The sequence below is a fragment of the Hylobates moloch genome, unplaced genomic scaffold (assembly GCF_009828535.3).
Source record: "Hylobates moloch isolate HMO894 unplaced genomic scaffold, HMol_V3 SCAFFOLD_22, whole genome shotgun sequence".
NCBI classification, from domain to species: domain Eukaryota; kingdom Metazoa; phylum Chordata; class Mammalia; order Primates; family Hylobatidae; genus Hylobates; species Hylobates moloch.
In genome coordinates this window covers 12,453,962-12,469,249 of record NW_026652297.1, presented here as the reverse complement: position 1 = coordinate 12,469,249, position 15,288 = coordinate 12,453,962, and the positions used below count along the sequence as shown (strand labels likewise).

The 15,288-nt window shown below is 44.9% G+C and overlaps 1 protein-coding gene and 1 pseudogene across 1 annotated transcript in view; both read right to left on the bottom strand.

Annotated features, from left to right (window-relative positions):
- Positions 1 to 15,288, bottom strand: part of DZIP1L (DAZ interacting zinc finger protein 1 like) — a 55,326-nt gene that overhangs the window by 34,029 nt on the left and 6,009 nt on the right. The window contains exons 2-4 of the mRNA XM_032143882.2: positions 9,082 to 9,663; positions 3,338 to 3,422; positions 396 to 517 (exon numbers count right to left, since the gene is read on the bottom strand). Of these exons, the coding sequence (XP_031999773.1) occupies positions 396 to 517; positions 3,338 to 3,422; positions 9,082 to 9,582 (708 nt within the window). The 5' untranslated portion in view covers positions 9,583 to 9,663. The remainder of the gene's footprint in view (positions 1 to 395; positions 518 to 3,337; positions 3,423 to 9,081; positions 9,664 to 15,288) is intronic.
- LOC116461885 (keratin, type II cytoskeletal 8-like) lies at positions 7,131 to 8,074 on the bottom strand (annotated as a pseudogene).

The window sequence follows — 15,288 nt, the reverse complement described above, 5'->3', positions numbered from 1 at the left end:
TATTTTCATTCTACAAACATTTACTGAGCATTTTCTCTGGGCTGGATTCTGGAGCTTTCAGAATCAAACCCAGTCTTTGTCCTCAAAAAGTTAACTAACTGCATTGTGCACGAAGCTAAAATTCAGGTTCAAATGTCCTCAGAGGGTGCCGACTAATGCAGGAAACTGCATCTCTCTGCTCTACTTTCGTCCACATAAGTCTGGCAAAAACAATTCAATTTTCCTTTCCAGGCTACCTAAAATCATTTGCCATGTCCAAGAAGGCACTATCCCAGCTCTGACTCCCAGCTCTGGGAAACCAGCTGGAATTTTTGCCCTGTGGGATTCATGTGCATCAAGGGTCTCCTGGGTAGTCCATGACCCAAGTCTCCCTGATGTTTTCTCTCCCTGCCCACCTGGAGCTGCCGCTGCCTCTCCGCCTCCCTCTGGGCTTCCAGCTCCCCTTGGGTCCACTTTAGCTTGGCCCGTAGCTCTTCTAACACCTCTTCCACTGGCTGTTCCTGTTTCTTCTGTTTTCCTGTGGGGTCCATGCAAAGACAGGTGATCAGTTTAAGTCCAAAAATCACGACAGTGTAGTTTCTCACCTCGTCAATCAGCCACACCTCAGTCTCAAACCAGCTTCGCTACTTAGTACATTGACCTTGGGCAAAGAACATAATCTCCCTGTCCCTCTGTTTCCCCAAACTGGAAAATAGAGATAACAATAGCACCTAACTCAGAGGGCTGCTGTGAGGATGAAATGTGAGAATGCAAAGTGCTTAACATAGTGTCTGGCATGACAACTCAAAAAATGTGAATTATTATTGTACTGTCACTTAAAATAAGTATTTGGACAGTACTGACAAATGGAAATAGAAATTTAAAACTACTATAGTAACAGAAGCAGAATATCAAACAGCATGTACACCAATTATCAATACAAAGAACATATCCATGTATCCTGACAGTAATCACAGAGAATTTTAAAGTAATAAAAATCATTGTAGTTTTAAGTTCACTTTTTTCAATAATATAAGTGTATAGTTGTAAATTTCAGGCCAGGTGCAGTGGCTCATGCCTGTAATCCCAGCACTTTGGGAGGCCGAGGCAGGCTGATCACAAGGTCAGGGGTGTGAGACCAGCCTGACCAACATGGTGAAACCCTGTCTCTACTAAAAATACAAAAAAAATTAGCCAGATGTGGTGGCAGGTGCCTATAATCCCAGCTACTCAGGAGGCTGAGGCAGAAGAATCGCTTGAACCTGGGAGGCGGAGGTTGCAGTGAGCCGAGATCGCACTCCAGCCTGGGAGACAGAGTGAGACTCCGTCTCGATAAATAAATAAACAAATAAATAAATAAATAAATTTCAAATGGGAAAAAAGCAGCATGTATTATAAAGAACCAAAGCTCCTTTAAGTGTATACTTTAAATTGTTTAAGTGAACAAAAAGATTCAGAATGAATTATAAAAAACATCCTAACTAAACCACATACTGATGATAAAGCAAGAGTTAAGGGTTAAAAAAGAATACAATTATTCTTGAACATTTGTTACTTTTTAAAGCATATTTAGTGATTACTAGATAAATCATACTGTTATTAAAATTCCAAGCCTTTTCTTTGAAAAGAGATGTGGCTTTTCTCAGGTTGGACATTTTACAAACAAGCAATTTTTAGTTGCAGTAGAAATTAATTTGGTTTAATAACATGATTTGAGGCGACCATGGAATAGGAGAGCTGGACATCTAGGAAGTCAGCAGCCTGCGAATAAAGAGGCCATGACCATTAATATAGCAAAAGTGATCTTAAGAACACATTTCTGTCTCCTTACAGCACTTTACATTAAGGAAATAAGAGATATGCACAAAGATCTACATGCAAGAATATCAATCATCATGTGATTTATAATAAATAAATGTTGGGGTAAGCCATATATTCAACAGGAGGAAATTGTGAAATAAATTATGACAGCCATTAATGAAATACCATTCGGCCATTAAAAAATCACATTTTCAAAGATAATTTAATGACATTGGAAAATAAGACATATTCTTAAATGAAAATAAGCAATAGTCAAAGCACACACTATATGATTATATATGTCTACAGAAAAAAATAACAGAGAATACACCAAAATATTAACTGCTGGTGATACTGTTCGTGGTTTTTATTTTCTCTTTTCTACTTTCCTATATTTAAATTTTCTATACCAGAGACATATTTTCATTCAAAAAAAATTTAACGCATGGAAAATTTATTCTTCCTTAGCCTCCAATGCAGAACTAAGAAGAAGTAGATATGCACTAAATACCTAGTTTTAGGTAAGTGGTACTTTTTTTTATGAAAAGGGAATTTGAATGATGGAAAATAGGAGAAAAAGTTTTACTTAATGGCATTTTTACGTCTATATTTTATGTTTTAACAAATATTTCTTGTTGAACCTCAAAAAGTGAATATAGGTTGAGTGCAGTGGCTCACGCCTGTCATCTCAGCACTTCGGGAGGCCAAAGCAGGCAGATTACTTGAGCCCAGGAATTCGAGACCAGACTGCCCAACACAGTGAGACCTCATCTCTACAAAAACTTTTTTAAATTAGCCAGGTATGGTGGTGCATGCCTGTAGTCCCAGCTACTTAGGAGGCTGAGGTACGGGGATTGCTTGAGCCCGGGAGATGGAGGCTGCAATGGAGCCAAGATCAAACCACTGCACTCCACCCTGGGTGACAGAGTGAGACCCTGTCTCAAAAAAAAGAAAAGAAAAGAAAAGAAAAGGGAAAAGACAAAGAAAAGAAAAGGAAAAGAAAAGAAAAGTGAATGTAAAATATGCAAATCTCTTTATGGGGAAAACATACAGCCTTGCTCCTCATTTTGGAATTTGAAATTGTAAAATTAAAGTGATTAGATCATGATAAGCTCAAGTATGTAGAAAAGTCAAAGAACTGGTCTGACTGCCCATTCACCCTTTTTAGGCTTATTCGTGGCTGGCATCAGGGAATTGCAGATTCGCAGAAGGCTGGAAGGTAAGAGCCCTTCAAAGTCACTCCATATGACTGCCCCATTCACGGTGAAGCCCACTGAGACACAGCGGGGAAAGCATGGACCGAGGTTACATCATAAATAGCGACAGAGCTAAGAATGAAATCTACCTGACTCCCAGCCCTTCTTTACACATGGGGTCAGAAACCCTTCCAACCCAAGTGGGCTCCCCCGGTGGTGAATGGTGGGATCATCCCATCCCCAATTGGACAGTGAGGTTCTGAGAGCAGTTTTGGGTGGTATAGGTGGTCGCCACCCACTGAATACCAGCCCCAGCCCCTTCCACAGTCGCAGAAGGGGCCCAGGCTGCTGTCTGGACTCACCACCTTCTGCCACGCCTGCATGCCTGCGCTGGATGTGGCCCCGGAGAAAGGTGGCATTCATGAATGTCTTGTCACACAGGTGGCACTATACAGAGAGGATGCAATGGGGAGTACAAGATTAGGTCACCGAGTCAGCCTGGAATTTTCCTTATATCAAAGCCCCCATCCCCTTGGGACCCCTGGGCTGCTTCAGAAATAAAGAATTTAATTTACTGAGCAAGGCAATGATGTCAACCCATGCTGCCCACTAGGATCATCTGGGGAGCTTTAAAATACTACCAGTGTCCCGGGAAACTGTGAACACTGACTGGATATTTGATGATACTAATGAATTTCTGTTGCTTTTTCAGAGTGTGATGATGGTGTTTGTCTATGTTTAAAAGTCAGAGTCTTCTCTTTTAGAGATACAAATAGAGATATTGAAATACTACAAATAAAATCATATTACTAATATGCTTCAAAATAATCCAGAAGTGGGGAAAGCGGGCAGGGGAAGAGATGCAACAACACTGCCCATGGGTTGATACTGTTAGTGTGTAGATAAAGGTTCATTATATTATTCTCTCTATTATTGCACATGTTTGAAATTTTCCATAATAAAAAGTTTTTAAAATATGCCAATGTCTAGGTCCCATCCCAGGGTGGAGAACCACCAGAGGCAGAGGTTAGCAAATAAACAGCATCTGTAATTCCAAATCCCTCTCCTAAGACATTTCAGACATAAGCAATCTATCACATCATCTTCTCACTGTAAAATTTCAGAATTCTTCCCAACACAGCTTTGGAAGCTGCCATTGTTAGTTAATCGATAGGCAGATTATTTGCTATCTTTGCAGACAATTGTGACAGGAATTGCCAGTTGTCCCCCAATACCCATTTTCCCTTTCTTCCTTGGTAACAGTAAGTCTGTGGCCAATGAGAATAAACACTCTGTGTCCCAACCTTCCTAGCAACCAGGTGTGTACACAGGACTTACTACTAAAAGGGTTCTGACCCTTTTAATCATAAACATATCAATTATATCAATTTGTTATCAATTAATAATATATCATAACAATTCCTTCTGTCTCACTGTGATATTGTGATACAATAAGAATGTAGGCTGGGCACAGTGGCTCACACTTAAAATCCTAGAACTTTGGGAGGCTGAGGTGGGCGGATCACTTGAGCCCAGGAGTTCGAGACCAGCCTGGGCAATCTGGAGAAACCCTGTCTCTAAAAAAATTAGCCAAACATGGTGGTAGGTGCCTGTAGTCCTAACTACTCAGGAGGCTGAGGTGGGAGGATCACCTGAGCCTGGGAGGTTAAGGCTGTGGTGAGCCATGATCAGACTGCAGCCTGGGTGACAGAGTGAGACCCTATCTCAAAAAAAAAAAAAAAAAAAAAATGTAAATTTGGTCTTTGTTCCTTCCTAGTTTCTGGCAGGGATGTCCTAAAACACTTACAACAAGCTTGTTCAACCTGCAGCCCATAGGCCACATGTGGCCCACAACAGCTTTGAAAGTGGCCCAACACAAATTTGTAAACTTTCTTAAAACATTATGAGATTTTTTTAGGAACTTTTTTTTTAGCTCATCAGCTATCATTAATGTTAGTGTATTTTATGTGTGGCCCAAGACAATTCTTCTTCTTCCAATGTGTGGCCCAAGACAATTCTTCTTCTTCCAATGTGGCCCAAGGAAGCCAAAAGATTGAACACCCCTGACTTACAATCTTCAGAGTGATAAGGGCGGTAAAGCATCTTTTGTAATAATATTTGGTCTTAGTCCCCAGTTCATGACACAAGAGATTCTGAGATCCTTGGAATCTCCAGAGTAATAAGAGCATCTACTATTGTTTGAATGTTTGTCCCTTCCAAATCTCATGTTGAAATTTAATCTCCAGTGTGGCAGTGTTGAGAGGTGGTGCCCAGTGGGAGGTATCTGGGTCATGGAGCAGATCCCTCATATATAGATTAATGCCCTCCCTTGGGGGTGAGGGAGTTCTCATTCTGATTAGTTTGACAGAGCTGGTTGTTAGAAAGAGCCTGGCATCCCTCTCCCCTTACTTCCTCTCTTGCCATGAGCTCTGGACAGGCCAGCTTCCCTTCACTTTCCACCAGGAGTGAAAGCAGTCAGAGGCCCTCATCAGGTGCCCAGTCTTGAACCTTCCAGCCAGCAGAACTGTGAGTCAAATAACCTCTTTTCTTTATAAATTATCCAGCTTCGGGTATTCCTTTATTGCAACACTAAACTTACTAAGACAGTGTTTTTTGTATGCTAATGAAAGGACTGGTGGCTGGGCACCTTCTGCCCCACCCCGCAAATGACTTTCTGGTGACCAACTCCTATCCTTTTTTTTTTTTTTTTTTGGCTCATCAGCTCTCATTATGATAAAGATGCTGGGCTCAGGTAATCCTCCCAGGATGGGGGTTGGTCACCAGAAAGACCAAGGCATGGGTAGAGGGTTGAAACTTTCAGCCCCACCCTCCAGCCTCCAGGGAGGGAAGAGGGGCTGGACTACTAAGCAATGGCCAATGATTTAATCAATTATGCATGCTTGGTGGAATCTCCATAAAACCCCTAAATGATGGGATTTAAAGAGTTTCCAGATTGGTAAACACTAAGGTGCTAGGATATGGCACACCCAGAAAGGGCAGGGAAGTTCCGAGTCCCTTCTCCCATACCTTGTCCTCTCTTGTCCTCAAATGCATCTCTTCCATTTGACTATTCTGACTTCTATCTTTATAATAAACTAGTAATAAAGTGTCTTCTTCCTGAGTTCTGTAAGCCATTCTAGCAAATTATTGAACCTCAAGATGGAGTTATGGGAACCCTCAATTTGTAGCCAGTTAGTCAGAAGTACAGGAGACCCAGGTATCTGAAGTGGGGCCAGTCTTGTGGGACCGATCTCTTAACTCATGGCATCTGATGCTAACTCCAGGTAGATAGTGTCAGAATTGAATTGAAGGGCACCCAGTTGGCACTGGAGAATTGGTTGGTGTGAGGGAAAAAAACACACATTTGGTGTCAGAAGTGTTATGAGCAGAAATAGGTAACCCATCCATCCACAAACTATGAATGTCTTAAAAACCTGAACCAGCATGACTTGTGCCCACATCCTCAGAGCCTGGCACAGGGCCTAGCCACCATGACAATTTTTATTAAAGGGCAGATGTCCCTAATCCATACTTCCATGGAGACACATTCAAATGCTCCATGCTGCTTTGGGAAATGAACTGTCACTTGGTTGAATAATGGAGTCAGTATTCCAGAATAAGCCTGGCTCCACCAATCCCTTGTCACACGTAGATTCAACACATACACACACACATACCCCTCACACACACCTTTACACAACACACTCCTCTACATACACATACAAATTCTCCATCATACATAAATATGCACGCACTCACACCCTCTATAAATACACCCTTAGACACATATACAGCCTTCTTTGACATACACATCCTTACACACATTCTCCATAAGTACAAACACACACTCTTACACACATATATACCCTTCATTCATTCACACACACACAAACACTATTTTTTTTTTTTTTGGCAGAGATAGCTGAGGTTTTATTTTGGACAAAAAAAAAAAAGCAATTGAATTGTTTTGTAGCTGGAGGCATGGGCAAGGGGGGGTCCCTAGGCAGTAAACTCCCCTGCAGGTGGGTTGAGGGCTAGGGCTGAGCCTCAGTGGGTCTCCCGTTCCCTGTGCTACCCTGCGGAGCAGTCTCCCCCCTCCCCCGGGCTCTGGGGCAGCCGCAGGAGGGGCAGGCTGGGAGGGGCTGCCACAGCTGTTCACTTGGGCAGGACGTTAGAGGACTCGGACACTGGCTTCCCATCGCACGTCTCTATCTTCTTCACAATCACAGTGGCCCTGGTGGAGCTGGTGCAGCTGAAGGAGCTGGAGCCTGCGCCAGAGCCAAAGCTGGAGCCCAGGCTGTAGCTGAGGCCAGGGCTTGTGAGGCCCCCATAGGCCGGGCTCAGACCACCTGCATAGCCTCTGGTGGTCTTTGTATGGATACTCGTGTTCTGCATCTCAGACTCCAGCCACGTCTCCTCGCCCTCCAGCAGCTTTCTATAGGTGGCGATCTTGATGTCCAGGGCCAGCTTGACATTCATCAGCTCCTGGTACTCACGCAGCTGCCGCTCCATGTCCTTCCTGCTTGGCCCGCTGCAGGGCGGCCTCCAGCTCAGACAGCTTGGCGTTGGCATCCTTAATGGCCAGCTCCCCACGTTGCTTGGCATCTGCGATGCCCTCTGGCCTTTGAGGCCCTCAGTCTCAGCCTGGAGCCGGCTGATGTTCTGGTTCATCTCTGAGATCTCAGTCTTTGTATGCTGCAGGTCATCTCCGTGCTTCCCAGCCAGCATCTGCAGCTCCTCATACTTGATCTGGTACATGCTCTCAGCCTCAGCCCAGCTGCGGTTGGCGATCTCCTTACACTGTGCCTTGACCTCAGCGATGATGCTGTCCACGTCCACGGAGCGACTGTTGTCCATGGACAGCACCACAGGCGTGTCCGAGATCTGGGACTGCAGCTCCCGGATCTCCTCTTCATACAGCTGCCTGAGGAAGTTGATCTCGTCAGTCAGCCCTTCCAGGCGAGACTCCAGCTCTACCTTATTCATGTAAGCTTCATCCACATCCTTCTTGATGAAGGCAAATTCATTCTCCATCTCTGTATGCTTATTGATCTCATCCTCATACTTGTTCTCGAAGTCCTCCACCCAGCCCCTGCATGTTGCCAAGCTCTGCCTTCAGCTTCAGCTTCTCCTGGCCCAGAGTCTCCAGCTGCTGCCTAAGGGTGTTGATGTAGCCTGAACATGTTGTCCATGTTAACTCTGAGCCGTCTTCTGCTGCTGCAGGAGGCTCCAGTTGGTCTCCCGCATCTTGTTCTGCTGCTCCAAGAACCATACCTTGTCTATGAAGGAGGCAAACTTGTTGTTGAGGGTCTTGATCTGCTCCTTCTCCTGGGTGCACATGGCCTGGATGTTGCAGTCCATCTCCAGGTTAAGGGGGCTCAGCAGGATCTGGTTGACCGCGATGGCGGTGAGGCCTCCCACGCCACTGGCCCCACCATAGCCTCCGCCCAGGTCACCCCGGAAGCTGCTGCTGCCCACTCAAGAGAAGCTTGAGGAGCTGATGCAGGCACTGGGCCCACTCACGTAGAAGCAGCTGCTGAAGGCCCGGGGGCCAGAGGTGGGCACCTTGTAGGACTTCTGGGTCACCCTGATGAACATGGTGGAAGCTGAACCAGGTGGAGATTCCAGAAGGAGCAGAGAAGCTGCTTCTTGGTCAGAAACACTATTAATACACCTTTTTATACATGTTCCAGAGTTGTATCCTTTATAATATAGTACAAGCACACATTACACACCACACACCCTACATACACACAGAGGTACCCTTCAAGTATTCACACACACACACACATTAAACACACACACATATTCACACCATTTACAAACACACACACTCTCCATACATTCATGCATATACATACACTAGACATGCACCCTCTCCATAAACACACACATCTCCCACACATGTACAATCTACACACACACTGTAGAACCTAATGAGACAAGCCCAGGCTCTCTGGCCACCAGCAGCATCTCTGAAATCTGCTCCTAACCAGTGAAAACAGCCCCCCAGCAGCCTTATGGCCCCAGCAGTGCTGCCCAGTAGCAACAGTTGCCCCAGTGGCTGGGGCACACAGCCTCTCCCTGCCTGGTGGAGATTCCTCACCGTGTGGTAGCTGTGGGTGCCTGTCTGCATTAGCAGCTGCTGCAGGGTGCTGATCATCTTGCGACGCCGGCGGCTCTCCTCCCGCACACCCTTGAGCTCGTCAGCCTGGCGGCCCAGCTCCTGCTGACCACGCTGCTGCTGGCCCAGGCTGGTCTGCAGCCGTGCCTCCAGCTGGGCAATGCTGGCACTCAGGCAATCCTGGCAGTGCAGCAGGTACTCAATGATGAGCTGTGCCAGGCGCAGCACCTTGAGCAGTGCCGGGTCCACAGGCTGCCCACAGCGGCTGCACACCTCCCGGTCCAAGTTGCAGAAGGTGATGCCAGCAATGTTCTCTTGCAGAGTGGCCACATCCAGCTCCCGGGCCACGCGGTCTACATCCAGGGTGCTAATGCGTCTCCAGTCCATGCTATCATGGCGAGGCTGAAACTTGAAAGTGGGGAACGTGTAGGCCCCAAAGAGGGGGCCACTGAGGCCCTCAGCAGTGGCAGCTGGGGACTGCATGGGCAGAGGAGGCCCTGAGCTGACCACCAGAGGAGGGTGGCACCAAGGCCACGGCAGTAGGCCAAGGAGCTGAGAGAAGGCCTGGAAAAAGAGAAGAGAGTCCAAGTTAGGTAAGGTGTGTGTGGCTGCACCTACTGTATATCTGGCCAGAAAGGGCCTAGGCAGGGCAAAGTGAGGTGTCTGTGCAGCAGCTGTAGCATTCATGGTGTGTGCTGACATGGCCAGAGCTGTGGAAAGAAAACATGGGCTTTGCAATCACACAGATGTGGGTTCGAATGCTCTGCCTTGGGCAAGTCCCTGCACATCTTTAAGCCTCCTGTGTCTAAGGAGGAACATGGGGCCCACTGTGCAGGCCTGTGGTGAGGAATGAGGCAAGTGAAGCACCCAGCCTAGTGCCTGGCACACAGCAGGTCCTCAGTGAGCCCCCTCTGCAAATCCCACCTCCACTGCAGGAGTGCCTGGCAAAGGCCTTTGTCAGCAGGTGGCTATCAAATTTAGAAATGGGTCCTACTGCAATCCTATTTTTATCTCAGGATAAAGTCCAACAACTTGCTGTGAATGACCAAGGTTCCTAATGTCTACCCTGTCTTCTCTTTCTCCTATAACTACAGGATTCTAGTGGAACACGAGTGAACTACCTTTCCCAGCTTCTCCAGCAATAACGTGTGATCATATGACTAAGTTCTCTCTCCTGGAATGTGAGTGAAATGATGTCCACCCCTGTCAGGAGGGGCTTAAGAGAGTCACGGAGTCTCTGCCACACGGTGCTCAATCCATCATGGGCTTTTTTTTTAACTTAACAGTTAAGTAAAAAGATCTCCAGCTTCTTTGCCAAGACTCAGATTCTACTCTCTAAACTCTTGGTGAGCATATGAACTGTTCTCTCTGAAGAGTAATTTGACAATATCAATGGGAATTTTGAACATTCCACTACTAAAAATTATAATTATGCTACAAACTCATATGTACAAAGGTACTTGTGAAAAAATTGTCATTGTAGCATCTTCTATAAAAGCAAAGTAAAAGAAAAAGTAGAAGAAAGCAAAGTACGATGTATCTCTATGCAATGGAATGTTATGCAGCTATTGATTGGTATAAAGCAGACTTACATGTACTGATATGAAATGATAATCTCCAATATATGTATATGTAAACACACACAAAATAGGCATATATACCTCTATTTCTGTTTTAATGACATATTAATATAATCATATTTAATAACTCACCAAAGTGAAAGGTATATATCATATTAGAATGGTTGTTTACGAGAGGAGGGAGGGAAATGGGAGTGTGGAATGGGGATAAATAAATGAATAGATGGATGGTGTGTGGGTGGTGATTGTCAGATAGACACATAAATAGGCCTTCACAGACCAATGATGATCTATATATATATATATATATATATACACACACATATATACATATATACATACACACACACACACACACACATATATATACATACACACACATATTCAGTCGTCTGTCAGCGTCCATGAGAGATTGGTTCCAGGACCCTCCTCAGACACCAAAATCTACAGATGGTCAAATTGCTTATATAAAATGGTGTAGTATTTGCATATAACCTATACACATTCTCCCACACACTTTAAATCATCTCTAGATTATTTATAATACCTAATACAATGTAAATGCTATAAAAATAGCTGTTATACTTAATTATTTAGGAAAAATGACAAGAAAAAAAGTCTGTACATGTTCAGTACAGAAGAAACTATCCTTTTTTTTCCAAATATTTTTGATCCGCAATTTGTTGAATCTGCGGACGCACAATCCACAGATATGGAGAGTCAAAATATATATACATCCATACACACACATACATATGAAAGACTCATATTTGTTATAATTAGTTTTATAATGAATAAAATATGCTCATTTATAATTCATATATATGATTCACTTATGTATATTATTTCATAAGCATAGACTGTTTCTGGAAAGATAGACAAGAAGCTATTAGCAATGGCTGCCTCTGGGAAGTGAAAATGGAGATTAGAGGACTTTTATTTTTCACTTTCTACCTCTCTGCACTATTCAAAGTTCTTATCATCATCTTCTATCACTTTTATTATTTTTTAAAAGAAAACATAGAATTTCAGTTCTTGCAGAAGTGAGAATCTGACTAAGGCAACAAGAGGTACATTTTACCCTATTTAATCAAGTCTTTCGAGATTACATGATTCAGTCTTCTTTCTGTTTTTTTTTTTTTTTTTTTTTTTTGAGACAATGTCTCGCACTGTCGCCCGGGCTGAAACACAATGGCGCGATCTCGGCCTACTGCAACCTCTACCTCCCGGATTCAGGCAATTGTCCTGACTCAGCCTCCAGAGTAGCCGGGATTACAGGCACACTCCACCACACCTGGCTAATTTTTTGTATTTTTAGTAGACATAGGGTTTCACTATGTTGGCCAGACTGGTCTCAAACTCCTGACCTTGTGATCCACCCGCCTCAGCCTCCCAAAGAGCTGGGACTACAGGCATGAGCCACCGCACCCGGCCCATGATTCAGACTTTAAAAAGTGCAATAGAAAGTGCACTTAAAAAAGTGCAATAGGAAGTCAAAGAAGTCATCAGCTTCAGAAGGAAGAAGGCCTTTAAAAAATGGTAGGACCAGGCTGGGCGCAGTGGCCCTCGCCTGTAATCCCAGCACTTTGGGAGGCCGAGGTGGGTGGATCACGAGGTCAAGAGATTGAGACCATCCTGGCCAACATGGTGAAACCCTGTCTCTACTAAAAATAGAAAAATTAGCCAGGCGTGGTGGCGTGCACCTGTAGTCCCAGCTACTCGGGAGGCTGAGGCAGGAGAATGGTGTGAACCTGGGAGGTGGAGCTTGCAGTGAGCCGAGATCGCGCCACTGCACTCCAGCCTGGGTGACAGAGCGAGACTCCGTCTCAAAAAAAAGTGGTAGGACTAGGTTGGCCAAAAAAAAAAAAGAGAGAGAGAGAAGGGCCTCCAGGAACAGCCCCTGACCGCACTGAGCCACTGTCTTCTTCTGTCTTCTGTGAAAGGCAGTGACAGGCCAGCCCTGCCTACCTCACAGGGTGCTATGAGACTTGGAGAAGATGCAAGGGGAAGGTGCTCAGTGATAACAATGGCAACTCTGCAGGGAGTGCCACCCTCTATGCTAGATACAAACTCCTAATACAAACCTACAAACAGGTATTATTATTCTCATTTTACAAATAAGGAAACTGGTTTCTGGAGCGGTTCAGTGGCATCCCCCAAAGGTCATATGTTGAAAACTCAATCCCCAATGCAGCAGTGTTGAGAGATGGGACCTTTAAGAGGTGATTAAGTCACGAAGACTCTGCCCTCATGAATGGATGAATGTCATTATTGTAGGAGTGGGTTAGTTATCACAGGAGTAGGTTCCTGATGAAAGGAGGAATTCAGTCTCCTTCCCTCTTGCTCTTATGCATTCTTGACCTTCCACTCTCCACCAAGAGATGATGCAGCAGGAAGGCCCTTGCCCAATATTGGACTTCAAGCTTGATATTGGACTTGATACTGGACTTGATATTGGACTTCAAGCTTCCAGAACTGTGAGAAATACATTTCTTTTCTTTATAAATTACCCAGTCTGTGTCATTCTGTTGCAGCAGTACAAAATGGATGAAAACAGGAGACCAGATTTGAAGTGTAATTGTAGGTTCATCTGGCACCAAAGCTTATGGACTTTGAACCACTCAACATTGATTCTTGGGGCTATTCCTCCTAAAATTTTGCTTTGATCAGATTATCATCCTTTATCCCTTAAACCTCCAATTCATCCACTTACTCACTCCTCATTTATAGTATGCCTATGTGGGCCCAGCCCAAGCTCAGGTCCTGGGCTATGGATTCATGTTAACACACAGCTGCTCCCCACTCTGGAGCTCAGCATGGCTCCCTATTCCCACTGTACCAAACGCAAACCTCTTAGCCTGGTCTTGAGACTGCCTACAGGATGCCACTGGCCCACCTTTTCAGTTTCAGCTCCTTCCTTCCCTTTCTCAGATACTCTTTCCCAACAAGTACTCCAAAAAGAAAACCAGCCAAACATAAGCACCCCCACCATGGTCACGAGAAGACTAGCACATTTCTGCCATGTTATGAGGGAGTGCAGTGGCGCGATCTCGGCTCACTGCAAGCTCTGGCTCCCAGGTTCACGCCATTCTCCTGCCTCAGCCTCCCAAGTAGCTGGGACTACAGGCGCCCGCCACCGCGCCTGGCTAATTTTTTGTATTTTGAGTAGAGATGGGTAACATGATACTCACCATGCTTAGCTCCAAAGCTGCAACTGTGCCACCAGAGCCTCAGAGACGACTGCTCACAACAAGCTGTGCCTCGGAGCAACAGCAGGTTACCAGGCATACTGTGGGCAAGGGTAACAAGACACCTGCTTCCTGATGTCCCAGCTCTCAGGTGAGCTCACCTGAGAACCGTACTGTTTAACTATTTAAGCTTTGGCCTCAGATGTTTGCCAACAGTCCTCTCTCTAATAATAAAGTCAAGAACTCTCCATCAGCCACTCTCTCTCTCATCTCTCCTCCTACCTCTTTGAATGCTCTTCCTTAAACAGTGACTATTCTTTCCCCTTTCTTTTATGACAGGGTGTGCCAGTACCCCCTTGATATTCTGCTATCCACCTGCAACCCATTTCTCCCTGCACGCTATCCCTAGGAATGAGCTCACAGCTTCAGCTACTATAGGCTTGCTCTAGGCTGAGCCTCAGTCACCTCCAAATCTCTCTCTAGCCCCTCGGTCTCTTGTGATCTTATACCCAACCATTCCATACTGATTATGCCAGGAATTGCAAAACCAAGTTCCACCAGGGCCAGAAAAGTAACATTAAATGCACAAAATGTAGCAGATATGAAAGAAACCACAGTACATGTGTGATGATAAATGGCAACTCATTCTCCACCTTAGTGTCCAAGATACAATAAGGCAGTGGTTCTCAAAGTGTGATCTCTGGACCAGCAGCATCAGCATCACCTGGGAATTTGTTAGAAATGCAGATCCCCAGACTTAATGATTTAGAACCACTAAATCTGTGGAGTGCTGGGCTAGAAAACATTAGGGATTGTGGCAAACCTGAGAGTGCAGGCCCTGTTTAAAGTGGGAAACCACTATTGAGCCACAGGGGAATGGATTTTGTGTTCCTTACTGGCTAATTCCAAATACACTGAGTGATATTCAAAGACTTTGATGAACTATTTCCAAAAGTACCTTTCTAGCTGCATCTCCCATTTACCATATTACTTGCCTTCCACACTTCCATACCTCTGGGCTGTTTATTTTATGTATAGACACTGTTTTTAAATGCTTTACAAAGAAGCACTCATATATTTCTCAGGACAAGCCCTTGAGGAAGTACTATTATCATCTAAGCCACAGAGAAATAAAGAAGCTTGCCCAAGATCCAGAGGCAAGATTCACACCCAGGCAGCCTGGCTTCAGTCTGGGCTCCTAGCCTCTATTCTATGCTGCCTCTTGGTATAGATGGTCCTTTGCCACCTTTTTTTGTTCCAGCTAAAGGTTGACCCATGTTTCAAGGCCCTGCTTATAAATGATTACCACCATATGGGAGTGTAAATTAGTTCAACCATTATGGAAGACAGTGTGGCGATTCCTCAAGGATCTAGAACCAGAAATACAAATTGACCCAGCAATCCCATTACTGTGTATGCAC